Genomic DNA, 14,194 nt, shown 5'->3' with positions numbered 1-14,194 from the left:
ACAATAAAATCAAATTAGTACAAGAATTAAAGTTATAATTACAATTGTTAGAAAAAACATTATAAATTTATCGATGTCTTAAAACCTGTAATTAAATTTGTCGGCTGCTGAAACAATGGCCAGTCCTAGATTAACTTCGATATGTTTGGGCTCGCGTGTCTGCATGAAATTTGATACGCTCGGGCTTACCCATCGAATTTAAATAAGACAAAATGAGAGAAGAAAACAGTCATATCCCTTAATAAATATTATAAATAAATAAAGACGAAAACACTAATTTAACTCTGCTCGTCTTAAAATGACAATTAAAAGACTAAGAAACGTATCTCCAACCAGAGAATAGGCAAAATACCAAAAAAACACTCATACATTAGTTCTACGTTGAACAACTTCAATAGCATCAACAAATTTGATCATACTCATGAACGAACCGTACTTACTAGACTTAAGAAAAGTTGTTTCAAACTCAGGGCAACCTCACTAATTACTTAAAACATAACTTCCGATATAGCACCCTCTCTGGAGCAAAGGAAAGTTGTTTTAATTGTATTGGATTAACAATCATATAAGTTGTAACCAAGTAAATTCTGATGTTTTTTTTTTTAATTTCTTATTGTTTAATTTTATTTATTATTGTTGTTAACCTGAGTTGAAAGATTGATAAACATTTATTTTAATATTTCAGACAACTCAACCTTCTCCAACTGACCTATCCGGTCCAACACAATATCCTCTAATCAGTAGAAAGATGGGAGAGAGAAGGGCAATGGGAGTGTCAAATAAATTTTATTTTAATATTTTAAGATAGCGTTTGATATAATTTTCCACGGCGACAAATAGAATTGTAAAGAGAATATTACGTTTTTAGTCTTGTAACTTGTACCTTTTCCAATTTTAATCTTTTTATGAATCAATTTATGTTCTTAGTCCTATAACTTATAATATTTTTCAATTTCAATCTTTTTTCTTTCAAAATCGAAAATTTTCAACGAAAAATGTCCAATTTATGGTTGGAATATAAAAAGCACTTGGGTAATAAACAATCAAAATCCTCAAATTCAATTTACAACTCAACATTTTCCATTGAAAATTTTTAATTTTGAAGGAAAAAAATTAAAATTGAAAAATATTATAAGTTAAAGGACTACAAATGTAAATTAACTCATAATAGAATTAAAATTGAAAAAGATATAAATTATAAGACTGAAAACATAATTTTCTAGAATGGTAAATTAATAAATAATAAAATGTCCCAAAGCACAAGAGTTACGAATTCGCATGAAAAAAATTTCACGGTTAACAATGGATTATTTAACCTTTTCATCCTTTACTTAATAAAAAATAATTGACAGATTATTTATCCATCCAAAATGAACACCCTTCATTCCCATTGCATCAGCTCTGCTCGCCCTGCGCAACCAATCCGACACGGCTGCACGCAAGCGCAAGCGTGAGAGTCCCGGCATGGCAAATAGCGAGCGCAAGTAGCGGGCATCCCCGTACGGCTGTATTATGAGAAATCAAATCTCTTCTCCCCAATATCACCTCTCTCCATATCTCATTGTCAGTGACCTCTAGCCGTCACCCCGATCGATATTATAATTCTTGGGAGAAGATGAACCCAAGGAGATCGTCATCGACACGATCGGCGCCGAAATCCGGCCGGATCTGAGTAAACTTTCCTCTATCGTTGATCTAAGTCCCTGCTCAGATCTAACCGGATTCCGGCCCGATCGTGCCGATGGCGACTCCCTTGGGTTCACCTTCCTCGAGAGTTATAGTGTTGATCGGGGCGACGGCAGGAGGCAGTCGGTGGTGGACTGGGACGACTAATGGGACACGGGGACAGAGAGATTAAGGGACAGAAGATTTGAACTCGTATTACGAGCACAAAAGGTAGAAGTTCCTACGCGGCTGCCCTCGAGGGCAAGCGACGGGAGTCCCCACACGACCACACAAGCACGAGCGATGAGCATCCCGCATGACCTTCTCTTTCTTCATAAGTTTCTCTCTCTAATTTATAAAAAAAATAGATCAAGAGATACTTCACTTCTAATTATAATTAGATCATAATTATAATTCGATCGTAATTTATTACGAACACTTCTTGAGTTTACTATTTCTATCAAATTATAATTTGAATCAAAACGAACGGTCGGAGATCACACAGAGACCGCCAAAAATAATCAAGTGTCCAAGTTGTCAGACGCCGAGCAAGGACAACATATGACCATCCGCTTCGACCCAAATTATAACCTAATAAGGATGATGAATCCAAGAAAAAATCACCATATCATAATTACAATCCGACCACAATTGAGAATAATCCATCCCTTAATCTATTTTTATGTGGACCAAAAAATCTACTCCCAATTGTTCTTCCCTTTCTTGCAGGGATATTATTTTCTTCTCCCTTCACTTTGTATTAAAAAAACTTAAATATTCTTTAATATGTAAGAAGCACTAGAGTTTTTATTCTTTTCCCGCAGTGATTTTTATTTTAAACAAAACTGTGCCAGAATTAAGAGATCTCATTTCTACTCTAGATTTAAATTATTTCCATAAATATGAACATATATCAGACAGAACTTACATGAATAATGAAATGATCGATTCAAACACTAGAAGTACTCAATTTGAAACTTAATGATAACTAAATTACAAAACTATAATGTTCTACCAATAAACACTTCCATTTCATAAATTGGATGATTGTTAGTTCAAGGAACGAAATGCAATTTAATGTTTAGCTGCTGGTGAAAATTGTCTCACAAAGCCTTCCTAGCTGAACATGTAGGGAAGAGTGTCTCACAGCCATGAAGGCATCAACTACCTGCAACACACACACAAAGTCGATCAGCTCGTAAATATAACAATTAAAGGAGAGAAAAAAAAACACTAAGTTTATGCTTTAACATTAGCTTGCTCAAACAAAATGGAATTGTTCTTGTTCCTATATTTAAAAAGAAACTAATTGCACCTAAGTTTATATGGAAATTCTAAAACTGCTGGATATTAAGGGGAAATAAATTTTGGGTTTCTGTTCATTGATTTGTGTATGTCTGGGTAACACATATTCATAAATATTAGTTCTGAAATGATAACCTTAATAAAAAATCCTAATTCCTATATTAGATAAAAACGGAAGGATGTTTTTTTCCACTTCTTGAAGATCCACTTAGATGAAATAAGATCCCATTCCTTGAAATGGAGTCAAATTCTGCATCCAAACATCTAAATTGAGTCATTAAAATAATAAACCATTCATATTCCGTTGCAACCTACCAAATGAGCCCAGGGTCTAATCTTAATGTAGAGTATCCTTTGATCAAGGAAACTAAATATGAAAACAATTCCTCACCTCATCAGTGACCAATGCCCGAGCCTTGCAATGCCTCTCTACCATTTCAGACAGAACCTCTATGAGACACTTTTTTACTTCACCAGTTAACATTCGCCCAGCTCCATACTCCTGACATAAAATCATGAAATGTGTTCTTCAGTGAAATAAAAGAAATACTTGTCCCCGAGCAAGGCATATAAGATCACAATCATTTCCTCATCCCATGCATGCTAATCTTGCACAGGCACAAATAACGCAATGGATGGCAAATGGCAAACTTAACGGCGTGAACATAATCATGGCAAGCACGAGTAATTCATATTTTTGTAAAGAAAGCAGGGTTCAAGGTTCAGGGTAAGATCTCGAGAAGAACCTTCTTTATGTGATCAAGTTTGGCATCATCTTCAAGAAAGAAACTCAGGTACTTGATAGGAATATCAAGTACCTGAATCATCTCACACGGATTATTTCCTGCTGAAACAGAGTTTGATATCGTTTAAGGGAAACATCAGAACATCTAACTAGTGAGCATACTCTATCAGATCATAAATGAAGGGAGATGAGACATCTTCCTGCGAAACCTACTTGGTGAACATGAAGGGAACCAAATGTCCCAAATGCAACGCCTCGGAAGAGGGACCTCTCCCAATGTAGAGGAAGATCTTCTCGCCCCTCTCATATACATCTACTATCTCATTAAAATCCCTGCAAAAATCAATCTCTCTTTGACAGCGATAGCCAACGAAAAGGTTAACAAAGGATCGTCAAAAGAGTAAAACCTATGGGCGAAAAAGGCGCCGCGGCGGAGGAAGACATGAGCGGGGCGACCGGTGAGCCGCTCGACGCGCTGCACAAGCGATTCTTCCAGCCTCTGGCACCCGAACGTCTCGATCAACTTGTCATACCACCGTCCTTCGCCGTCACCTCCCACGGGTTAACAACCTGTTCGTCATCTCTGCTTGTCATCGACTCTTCCGCCATGACAAATTTCCACAGAGAGAAGCGACGAGATCAGTGGCAAAAGGCTAAACCCTCGCCCTCAGGGCCCCCGCCGCACCCTGCCCAGGGTCATCACGAGGAAGGTAAATCACGGTAGCTCGGTGGCAAGTACGCAGTGGGCCGAGACTTTTTGCACAGGGATAGGGAATAAATCCCCATTGCCGTGCGGACTCGAACCCATGTTCTCAGTGGCAAACTTTCACGCCTTTACCAGCCGAGATAACCCCGTGGGGCGAGAAGCGACGAGATCAGGATTCTAGCCGAAGAGGATGAGCCGAGAACCGGCTCATAAACATATTCGGAACGCCATCAACAAATAAGCACACATCACATAGAGTTACTCAATTTCATACCCACCTTACTTTAGTTTCTTTGACATTTTTTTTAAAAAAGAAAAAAGGCTTTCTCATCGTTATTTCATCTAGTAGCCGGAGGGCAGACGCAACGAGGCCCAGTTCGGATCCGCTGATCCGAAATTATGTGTCTCCGTGTCCCAATAAGAAAACGACAAAAATATAACGTGTAAAACACATGCTTTCAAGTTGCTGAAACCACTTGCCGAACCCTTCTTCTCCCCGAAAAGTCTTCTCTGTGCCCTAACCCAAACTCCAGCCGAACCTCACTGGATCCGTCGTCGACGCCATCTCCATCCCCTCCCGAACTCGACTACAGTTATCTCCGTCCCCCTCCCGAACTCGACGACAGCCATTAGCTTCATCTCCCGAACTTGACAGTCGCCAGCAGCTTCATCTTCGTCCAGCTTGGTACTTTTCTTCCTCCCCCTTTACCATTCTTCCTTCCCCTCTCTCCCCTTCTCCAGCCAAGATCTATATGTTTTTGTAGTTTGATTTGGGTGAAAATAAAACATAAGAAAATGGAACCTGCAGTCCCCAAATTTTGATCTATATATTTGTGGTATGATTTATCATACTTCTATTTAGATAGTTTGTTGTGAGATTTTTGAATATGTTGTTGTTGGGTTACTACTGCATTCCCTAATTTTTTAAATTTGCATTTCTTGGTTGTTTTTTTTTTCTCAGGATCAAGTTAATTATTATGGAGTTGTCGTTGGTTGAATCTACGAGTTGTCGCGGATTGAATTTTGATGTAAACGAAGACAGTAGAACTTATGAGTTTGATGTTATTGGTGAGGGTATGGACTCTACCATGTTATTGATGAGTTCTGACCTATCTATCACAGAATAATTGATGCCAAAAATATGTATGGAATTTAAGACAGAAGAGGATGCTTATGAATTTTATTTGAAATATGCTAAACAAATTGAATTTGGCATAAGAAGGAGTAAAAGTCACAATGATAAATCAGGTAAATTAGTTGACATGATTTTTTATTGTAGTGTGCAAGGTAAAAGGAGAAAAGACAAATGAGATGTTTATGTGAAATCAAGTCATCCTGAAACAAAATTTGATTGTGACGCTAAAATGAAGGTTAGTTGTAAAAAAAATGGCAACTTTAAGGTGGAGCAATTTGTTAAAGAGCATGATCATTATCTTTCAAGTCCAAACAAAACTCACCTCTACAAATGTCATAGGAATATATCTTCTTCTGCAGCGATACAGATTGAGATGGCAAGCGATGTGGGAATCCTCCAAAAGAATCTCATGATCTTATGGTGAGATAAGTAGGTGGGAGGGAGAATTTAGGTTTTATTCTTGAAGATTACAAAAACTACTTGCGATCCAAAAGAACAAGATATATGAGAGTTGGTGATACAGGAGGTGTATTATAATATTTACAGAAAATGCAGTTTGATGATCCTAATTTTTTTTTATGTTATTCAAGTTGATGAAGATGATTTGATAACTAATATTTTTTTGTGTGATGCTAAGATGAGAGCTGATTATGGCAATTTTGAAGATGTTGTTTGCTTTGACACAACCTACAGGAGGAACAATGAAGGTCGTCTAATTACATTGTTTGTAGGTGTTAATCATCATAAGCAATCCATAATTTTTAGTACAGCTTTATTATATGATGAAACCTTTTTGATGTTTGAGTGGTTGTTTGATACATTTACCAAAGCTATGTATGAGAAAAAAACCAACAACTATTCTTACAGATCAAGATGCAACAATGGCAAAGGCTTTAGCGTCCAAATGGCCTGAAACACGTCATTGTTTGTGTATTTGGCACATTTATCAAAATGCCGCAATACATTTGAGTGGAGTTTTTTTTTATTTCAAAGAGTTTATTAAAGATTTTTCCTCATGTATATATGATTTTGATGAAGAAGAAGATTTTATTTCAGCTTGGAAAATGATGTTGACCAAGTATCCACTTGAAGACAATGATTGGTTGAGATGTTTGTTTCACATAAAGGAAAAATGTGCTTTAGTATATGAATGACAAATGTTTTGTGTCGATATGACTGTAACCCAAAGAAGTGAGAGCATGAATAGTATTGTGAAAAGGTATGTCACATATCAACACAAATTTTTAGACTTTTTCAATCACTTCCAAAGATTACTTGATGATCGTCGATATGAGAAGTTACAAGCATATTTTAGATCAAATCCAAGTGTTCCATGTTTAGTGTATCCAATTGACATTTTAAATCATGCAAATTGTATTTATACTCTTGAGGCATACAAGTGTTTTGAACAAGAGTGGTACAAATTAAATCTCATGATTCTAATGTAGAAATTTGTGAGAATGTTGAATCACATACAAAATACAAAATTACTTCTCACAAAAAAAGTTACCATCATAGAGTTACACTTGATTCATCGGGTTAAAAAATTGAATGTAGCTGTAGAAAATATGATTTTGTTAGGATTTTGTGTTCTCATATTTTGAAAATATTTACTATGAAAAATATCATGAAGACCCAAGTGAGTATATATGAAAAGGTGGACATGAAAAGCAAAGGATGGATACTTTGGAGTTATTGATTCAATTGCAAACAAAGATAGTTTGGATCCAAAAACTTGCAACAATATGCGATATAAAGAATTGAGTGGGATGTATGTTCAATTGGTTACCAAGGCAGCGGAGAGGGAAGACACGTACAAGGTTGTTAAAGATGATTTGTTGAGTATGTTTAAGATTGTGGATGAGAGGTTACAAGTTAATGAACCAACTGTCCAACATTCAATTGAAAGAGAGCTTGAAATTGACGAAAGAAACTCTCTTGAAGTCAAAGGAATTAAAACAAAGAAGAAAACAATTTTAGGTAAGAGGTTAAAAGGTGCATTAGATAAGATTTCAAAGAAAAGAAAAGCAGCGAGGACAACCAACCAAACTTCAACAATTAAGGTTTTGTACCCATTCTTACTAAAGTATTGTTTATTTTTTGTCGTTACATTTGAGAAAACATATTGATCCTGTCCGAGCGCTGAGTCGACGGGCACTTGGGGTGTGGCGCTCTCCGCTGTCTTCGACTGGTGATGTGGATCTCCGGCGAACCTGCAAAGAAGCCGAGCCGGGAAGGGGTTCCCGGCGACGACCCTCCGACGCTCAAGTCAGGCCACGAAGAAGAAAGGAGGCAGAGTAACTGTGGCTACAGTGATGAGAATTCTGCATACCTCCGTCGAAGTTTGGGGTCCTTATATACCCCGGGGAGGCGCGGGCATGCTTCTCGATGCGTGCACGCTTCTCCAAACATACCTCCAAATGAGTGTGTCAAAAAAGCATGTCTGACACCCTTCCGCAATCGTCCGAGCATATCCCTAACGTGACAGTGGAAACTTCCATCGTACGATACTCTGTCCGGTCAGGCCGCCGACCATGCTGCTTGTCGGCGGCAGGCGTCTCGAGGATGATGTTTACCAGCTGTCCCTTTCATCCTTTTGCGTCTCTTGTCTGTTCCTGGGCCAGGCGGTCTTGCCACTCGGCGCTACTAGCGCTCGGGTACGTGTATGTATTGGGCCAAGTGGGAAGATCCTTGGTCCTGTGCTCGGATGGGATCACACCTCAATGATCTGTGCTTCGACCGAGTGGCCTGTCCGGTCGGCCCATAAGCTCCTTTACCTTAAGCGTCGGAAGCTCGACCTGTGGTCGAGCTATATTCTGATCGGCCTGGAGGACATCCGGTCGACCGATCATATGTTCTGTCTGCTCGGTAGGACCTTGGGGCCGCTCCTATTGACCTTTGACCTCCACGTGTCGTTGACCGCCGCTGACGTGGGTGCCCCGTCCTCACCACCGGATCACATGCCTTCCCCTCAAGTCTTGTCGAAGGAAGCGCTAAGTCCGACTGACTGGACTATGAGTCTGGCTAGGTGGCATCCGCTCTGCCGCTTTCTAAAATGCCCTTTCGCTCGGTCAGTATAATGTCAAGTGGGGTCGTTCGACCAATTACTAATGATGGCCCGGTCGGCCTGCCGCCTGTCATCGCTGACGTCTTCAGGATTCCCTTGGAATGCGTGTAAATCCCCGCCATTATGGTTGAGCACGCGAGCTATGCGCTGTAATGGGGCTCATTAAATGCATTTCTATGACCTGACGCCACGTGGCACCGCTGTCATCATCGTATGGCGACGGCGTCGCGTCCGATGGGACCTTGGGCGGTTTGAAATGAGCAGCTAGATACGGGGCCTCGGTCCCTGTGACCTGCATCCGATAGTTCGAGACGATCGGGCCCAACCTTATAAAGCCTTCGCCATCCCCTTCCACCGCACTTCGCGTTCGTGCTTGCAGAGCTCTCGTTTGCGCTTAGTGCTCCGGCGAACCAGATTTCTCGATCTTCCGGCGATCTTCCGTCTTCTTCTTTCGCCCGTCCTACTTTCTGTAAGATCCTTGGCCTTTTACTCCCTAGTTCTCGCCTTTTCTTTGCACTCCTCGGCGTAGTCGTGCTTTTTGGTTACTGCTCCGTTCATCTTCCTCCTCGAGCCCCTTGCCTTTTCTTTCGACCTTTGCCTTTTATACTGTTCCGGCGATGGCTAGCTCTTCCCAGCCCGCAGACCTCACCCCTGGCCCATGGTATACTACCATGGAGTCACGGTTCGATCGGCGTGACGCAGAGAGCTTAGTTAACGCCTTCGATCTCCCTTCTGATTTTGAACTTATTTTGCCCTCGCCTTCCGCTCGGCCGCACAAACCGCCGCGCGACACTATTTATCTTTTCCGCGATCAATTTACAGCCGGTCTGTGATTTCCTCTTCATCCCTTTATCATCGAAGTCTGTAATTTCTTCGGTATTCCGCTCGGCCAGCGGGTGCCAAATTCCTTCCGCCTTTTGTGTGGGGTTTGTTGTGTTGTTCAAAATCCACAGCATTCCCCTCTGTCCGGAGGTTTTTTACTACTTCTATTATCCCAAACAATCCGAGCTGGGCACTTATCTGTTCCAGTCTCGGATCATCTTGGTCTTCTTCGATAAAATGCCCACCTCCAACAAACATTGGAAGAAATACTTTTTCTTCCTCCGTTTTCCCGGACGGCTCTCCTTCTTGACCAAGTGGCAGGTCGGACCACCCATCTCCCCCGAACTGAAGAGGTATAAGACCCGACCGGACTACCTTCAAGCGGCGAATATGCTAGCCGGTCTGAAGCTCGACATCAACAAGCTCCTCCCTGAAGGAGTGATGTACATGTTCGGCTTGAGCCTGAGCCAAGCCAAACTCCCGAGCAGCTTTGGTAAGAAATTTACTTGTGCATTTGCCTTGAGTTCTAACTGATTTCCTTCTCTTTTCTTTGCAGCGAATATCATAATGGAATCTGTACTGTTCGGGATTCTGAAGAAAAAGGCGGAGGCGATCGAGGCGGCAGCGATCAAGGAAATGGAGCTGATGGGTATTGCTCCGGTCGGCTCTCACGAGGGTGAGAGTGAGACTAATGTGGGTGAGTCGGCCGCTCAGACTTCTCCAGTGGAGGTGACGGGCGGCGCAACCTCCCTCAGGGAACCAATCGTTCGGGAGGAAGACTCCAATCCGGAGGATGAGCTCCCACTCAACAGGAAAAGACGGCGCGCTGAGATGCCACTTCGTTCGGCTACCTCCGCGGTGCAAGCTGTTAGAGTGTATACTAAAAGCCTAGCTTTTGGTATAAACATTTATCTAGAAATAAGAATCACATTGGTCAAATGTCTACATTTGTGATAAATGTAGTTGTTCAATTAATTTATATTGTAGATAACATGGTGTGTGGTGTCACACACAGAGGATCATGTTATCAGTACCTTATAAATTATAAACAGTAGCTCACGACCAAAATGGAAAGGAACAAACCATTAGAAGGTCATAGTGTAATTAGGTATCAGTTTATCTTGACTGTATAATTACACTAGTACACTTAGAGTGTATTGAGTAGGACCATTTGAGGTCGTTTCTTTTATACTGATTTTATAAAGAAACAAAGACCACGGTTATTATGGAAGTGTGTGCTCTTAATCCTGATATAATAACAAGCACATATATTTGATATTTATTTCTTTAATTTATCAATGGGTGAGATTTAGTTCGATGAATCAATAAGCCCAATAAGTTGGGAAATGGTATCACTTATAGTGTGTGTTGTTGATTATAGAAGGAAACTGTGTCCTAGAGATACTAGGTTGAGAATGTCCCCAAGAAGAGCTCATAAGGATTGTCATGTTAAACCCTGCAGGTGGACTTAGTCCGACATGACGATGAAGTTGAGTGGTACTACTCTTGGAACTAGATATTAATTAAGTGAGTTGTCAATAACTTACTTAATTAGTGGACATTTGTTATCTTAAACACAGGGAGACTAACACACTCATAATAAGAAGGAGCCCAAAAATGTAATTTGGGATTGGTGCGGTAGTTCAATAATAATTCTCTAGTGGAATGAATTATTATTGATAAAATTAAGTTGTGTGTTTGGGGCGAACACGGGATGCTTAATTTTATCGGGAGACCAAAACCAATTCCTCCTCTCGGTCCCTATCGTAGCCTCTTAATTATAGAGTACTATACCCACCTATACCCACCTTCTTACCCATCCTATAGGGGGCCGGCCAAGCTAGCTTGGAGACCAAGCTAGGGCCGGCCATGTTTTGGTTCATGGGTGAATTCATGTGGCCGGCCCTAGCTTGAACTCAAGCTTAGGTGGCCGGCCCTATTAAAATAAAAAGGAATTTTATTTTTTAAATTTTTCTCATGTGGATAACATGATTTAAAAGAGAGTTTAAAAATTTAAATCTTTCCTTTTATAAGATTTTACAAAAAGATTAAGAGAAGAGTTAAATCTCTTTCCTTATTTGTAGATTAAAAGATTAATTTTAAGTTTGGTAAAAACTTTCCTTTTAATCATGTTCATGATTTAAAAGAGAGTTTAAAAATTAAATATCTCTTTTATAAAGCTTCTACAAGGATTAAGAAAAGATTAGATATCTTTCCTTATTTGTAGATTGGAAGAGATTTTAATTTTTTAAAGATAACTTTCTTTTTATCCACATGTTTAAAAGAAATATTTTAATTTATAAAATTTCCTTTTTATTGACCATCATGAAGGGAAAATTATTAGAGAAATTTTTTATAAAATTTCCGGAAACAAATTAGGAAAGTTTTAATTCTTGATTGAATTAAATTTCCTTTGCTTGGTTTAAAGTGGCCAGCCACATTGTTGATGAGAAAAAAATTATTTTTAATTAAATAAATTTTCCTTATCAATGGCAAAAGAATTAAGGAAATTTTTATTTAAATTTCCTTATTTGCCAAGGCCAAGGATTATAAAAGAGAGGGTAGAGGTGCCTTCATTGAGAACAACTCTATTATTTTTCCTCTCTCTTTTTCTTCCTTGGTGTGGCCGGCCATCCTCTCCTCCTTTCTTCTCTTTGATGGCCGAACCTCATCCTTCTTGTGGAGACTCATATGGTGGCCGGATCAAGTTTAGAGAAGAAGAAGAAGGAGAGAAAGAAAGCTTTGTTTCTAGCATCCCTTGGAGCATGGTGGTGGTGGCCGAACCTCTTCATCCTAGAAGAAGTTTTGATGGCCGAAAATTGCAAGGAAGAAGAAGGTGCTTGGTGGTTATCATCTCGGAAGATCGTTGCCCACACAACGCCCGAGGTTAGAAGAGGAATACGGTAGAAGATCAAGAGGTTTTTCTAAAAGGTATAACTAGTAATTTTTCTTTCCGCATCATACTAGTTATTTTTGGAAATAATACTAAATACAAGAGGCATACGATTCTAGAGTTTCGAATTTGTTTTCGATATAGTGTTCTTTTGTTTTTCTTTTCCTTGTGATTTGATTGTTCTTTTCGGTTAACCTAAAGTTATTTTAGGAAATTAAATATTAGCTTTCTATAAAAGGTTTTGTCTAGTCGGTGGTGGTTGCTCCCATATCTAAGAAGGTCATGTGCCTCGCCACGTCAGTACTGGGAACCGATTATGGAAATTAATATTTAATGGAATTAATAACTTAAGGTGACTTAGGTTGAACGTGTTAAGTTCCGCAGGAGATCCAAGTCAAAACCTAAAAGAACAAATAGATTAAGTTTTGGATCAAACGTGTTAAGTTCCGCAGGCGATCCAAAATTTAATTTAAAAGAACACATGGTAGCTAGGAAAAGGTTCAGACCTTTGTACAAAATTTTGTACAGTGGAACCTCTAGGCTTTCCGAGTAGCAACCAACAATTGGTATCAGAGCTAGGTTTTGCCTCTGTGTATTTGGTATTAGTTTAATTATGCACATGTCATACATAATTTAGGCAGGATAATAGCAGGATGTGCTAACTTTGTGGATGCAGGATCCAACTATTATGGCTTATAGTTTTATGTGTGTGATTGGACCCTTGGACATGTCAAGGGCATTTATATGTGTGTGCATGATTGTATTATAAAATACGCAGTATTTAGTTTTATTAGGATTTTATTTTTGATCTAGATACATGTACATTCCTTTTATGGAATATAGGATCAAAATTGTAAAATTCTATTTATGTCGCGGATCGAATCTTGCAAAGCGTGGAACCTTCTACGGACCAGAGGCGCAGCGGAACAAGGAGCAAGATGGATGCGACAGCTAGACCCGGTGGCGGCGGCCAAATATGGAAGCAGCTTGGGATGACAACACACGGAGGACAACTAGAGATAAAAGCCATAATAGTTGAAAATTAGATTTTCTATTTATTGCTTTTATATTGTGTTGTGTGTGCATATTAGTTTACAAGTTTAGTAGGCTAGCATAGTTAAAATTCCTCATTAATAAATAACTAAGTGGGAGAGGGATTTTTAAGTAAATCCCATGGTCTCCATTACTGGTTTGTAAGTGATGCAAACAAGCTTGCGCGTTGGCTCTGAGTGCCTTCCTCCATAACGGATGAGCTAGTTTGCAGATCACTAGAACAGACTTCCATTTTTGGATGACTATAGGAAGTTAATTAAGAGCGTGTGATCTTCCCCAACGGAAGGGGCATAATCTTATTAATGGACTTAGTGTCAAGTAATGGTATACACTTAGACACATCTAATAGTATCCTCCCCATCGGAGTTACTGTTATTATTTGTGTGACCAAATGAAACCAACTATTAATTTGTCATAAAACTAGGTTGACAAGATAATAAAATTAAAGGGTTAAAACCCCTCTTATAAATGATTGATTTTGTATACGTCCACACTAACGTGGCATACAAAATTAACGGTGTTTGAGATAATTTTATTTGTCATAAAGTTACGTTGACAAGATAGTTAATGGGTAAGACCCTCCCCTTACAAATGTTGATTTTGTATACGTCCACACTAACGTGGCATGCAAAATTTACGGTGTTTTGAGGTGTTGGTAAATTTAAAAAGTATTGTCAGAGGAATCAATATTATTTTAAATTTAGAAGTCTTGACCAAATATTTGATTAAAGATAGACCAACTATTCGTCATAAAGTAAGGTTGACGAGATAATAAAATTAAATGATAAAATTTCCTTTTTGAA

At 39.3% G+C, this 14,194-nt stretch overlaps 1 protein-coding gene across 2 annotated transcripts; it reads right to left on the bottom strand.

Moving 5' to 3' along the window:
* Window positions 1-2,621: 2,621 nt before the first annotated feature.
* LOC122013911 (tryptophan--tRNA ligase, cytoplasmic-like) lies at window positions 2,622-4,357 on the bottom strand. 2 transcript variants are annotated; one of them, XM_042570127.1, is made up of 5 exons: window positions 4,123-4,357; window positions 3,929-4,048; window positions 3,717-3,817; window positions 3,362-3,472; window positions 2,622-2,833 (listed from the first exon to the last, which is right to left on the bottom strand). In XM_042570127.1, the coding sequence occupies exons 2-5, from the start codon at window positions 4,026-4,028 to the stop codon at window positions 2,747-2,749; spliced, it is 399 nt and encodes a 132-aa protein (XP_042426061.1). In that variant the 5' UTR covers window positions 4,029-4,048; window positions 4,123-4,357; the 3' UTR covers window positions 2,622-2,746. The 2 variants fall into 2 exon arrangements, with proteins under 2 accessions (XP_042426061.1, XP_042426067.1); XM_042570133.1 differs by having other exon boundaries at window positions 3,717-3,814.
* Window positions 4,358-14,194: the final 9,837 nt, after the last annotated feature.

The sequence above is a fragment of the Zingiber officinale genome, chromosome 1A, assembly GCF_018446385.1.
Source record: "Zingiber officinale cultivar Zhangliang chromosome 1A, Zo_v1.1, whole genome shotgun sequence".
Lineage (NCBI taxonomy): Eukaryota > Viridiplantae > Streptophyta > Magnoliopsida > Zingiberales > Zingiberaceae > Zingiber > Zingiber officinale.
This window is presented reverse-complemented; position numbering and strand designations above follow the sequence as displayed.

Coding starts and splice junctions, on each gene's coding strand:
- LOC122013911 (XM_042570127.1), bottom strand. CDS start 4,028: ATGTATATGAGAGGGGCGAGAAGATCTTCCTCTACATTGGGAGAGGTC. Junction 3,818..3,928: donor GTTCCCTTCATGTTCACCAA/GTAGGTTTCGCA, acceptor ACTCTGTTTCAG/CAGGAAATAATCCGTGTGAG. Junction 3,473..3,716: donor AACTTGATCACATAAAGAAG/GTTCTTCTCGAG, acceptor ATTTTATGTCAG/GAGTATGGAGCTGGGCGAAT.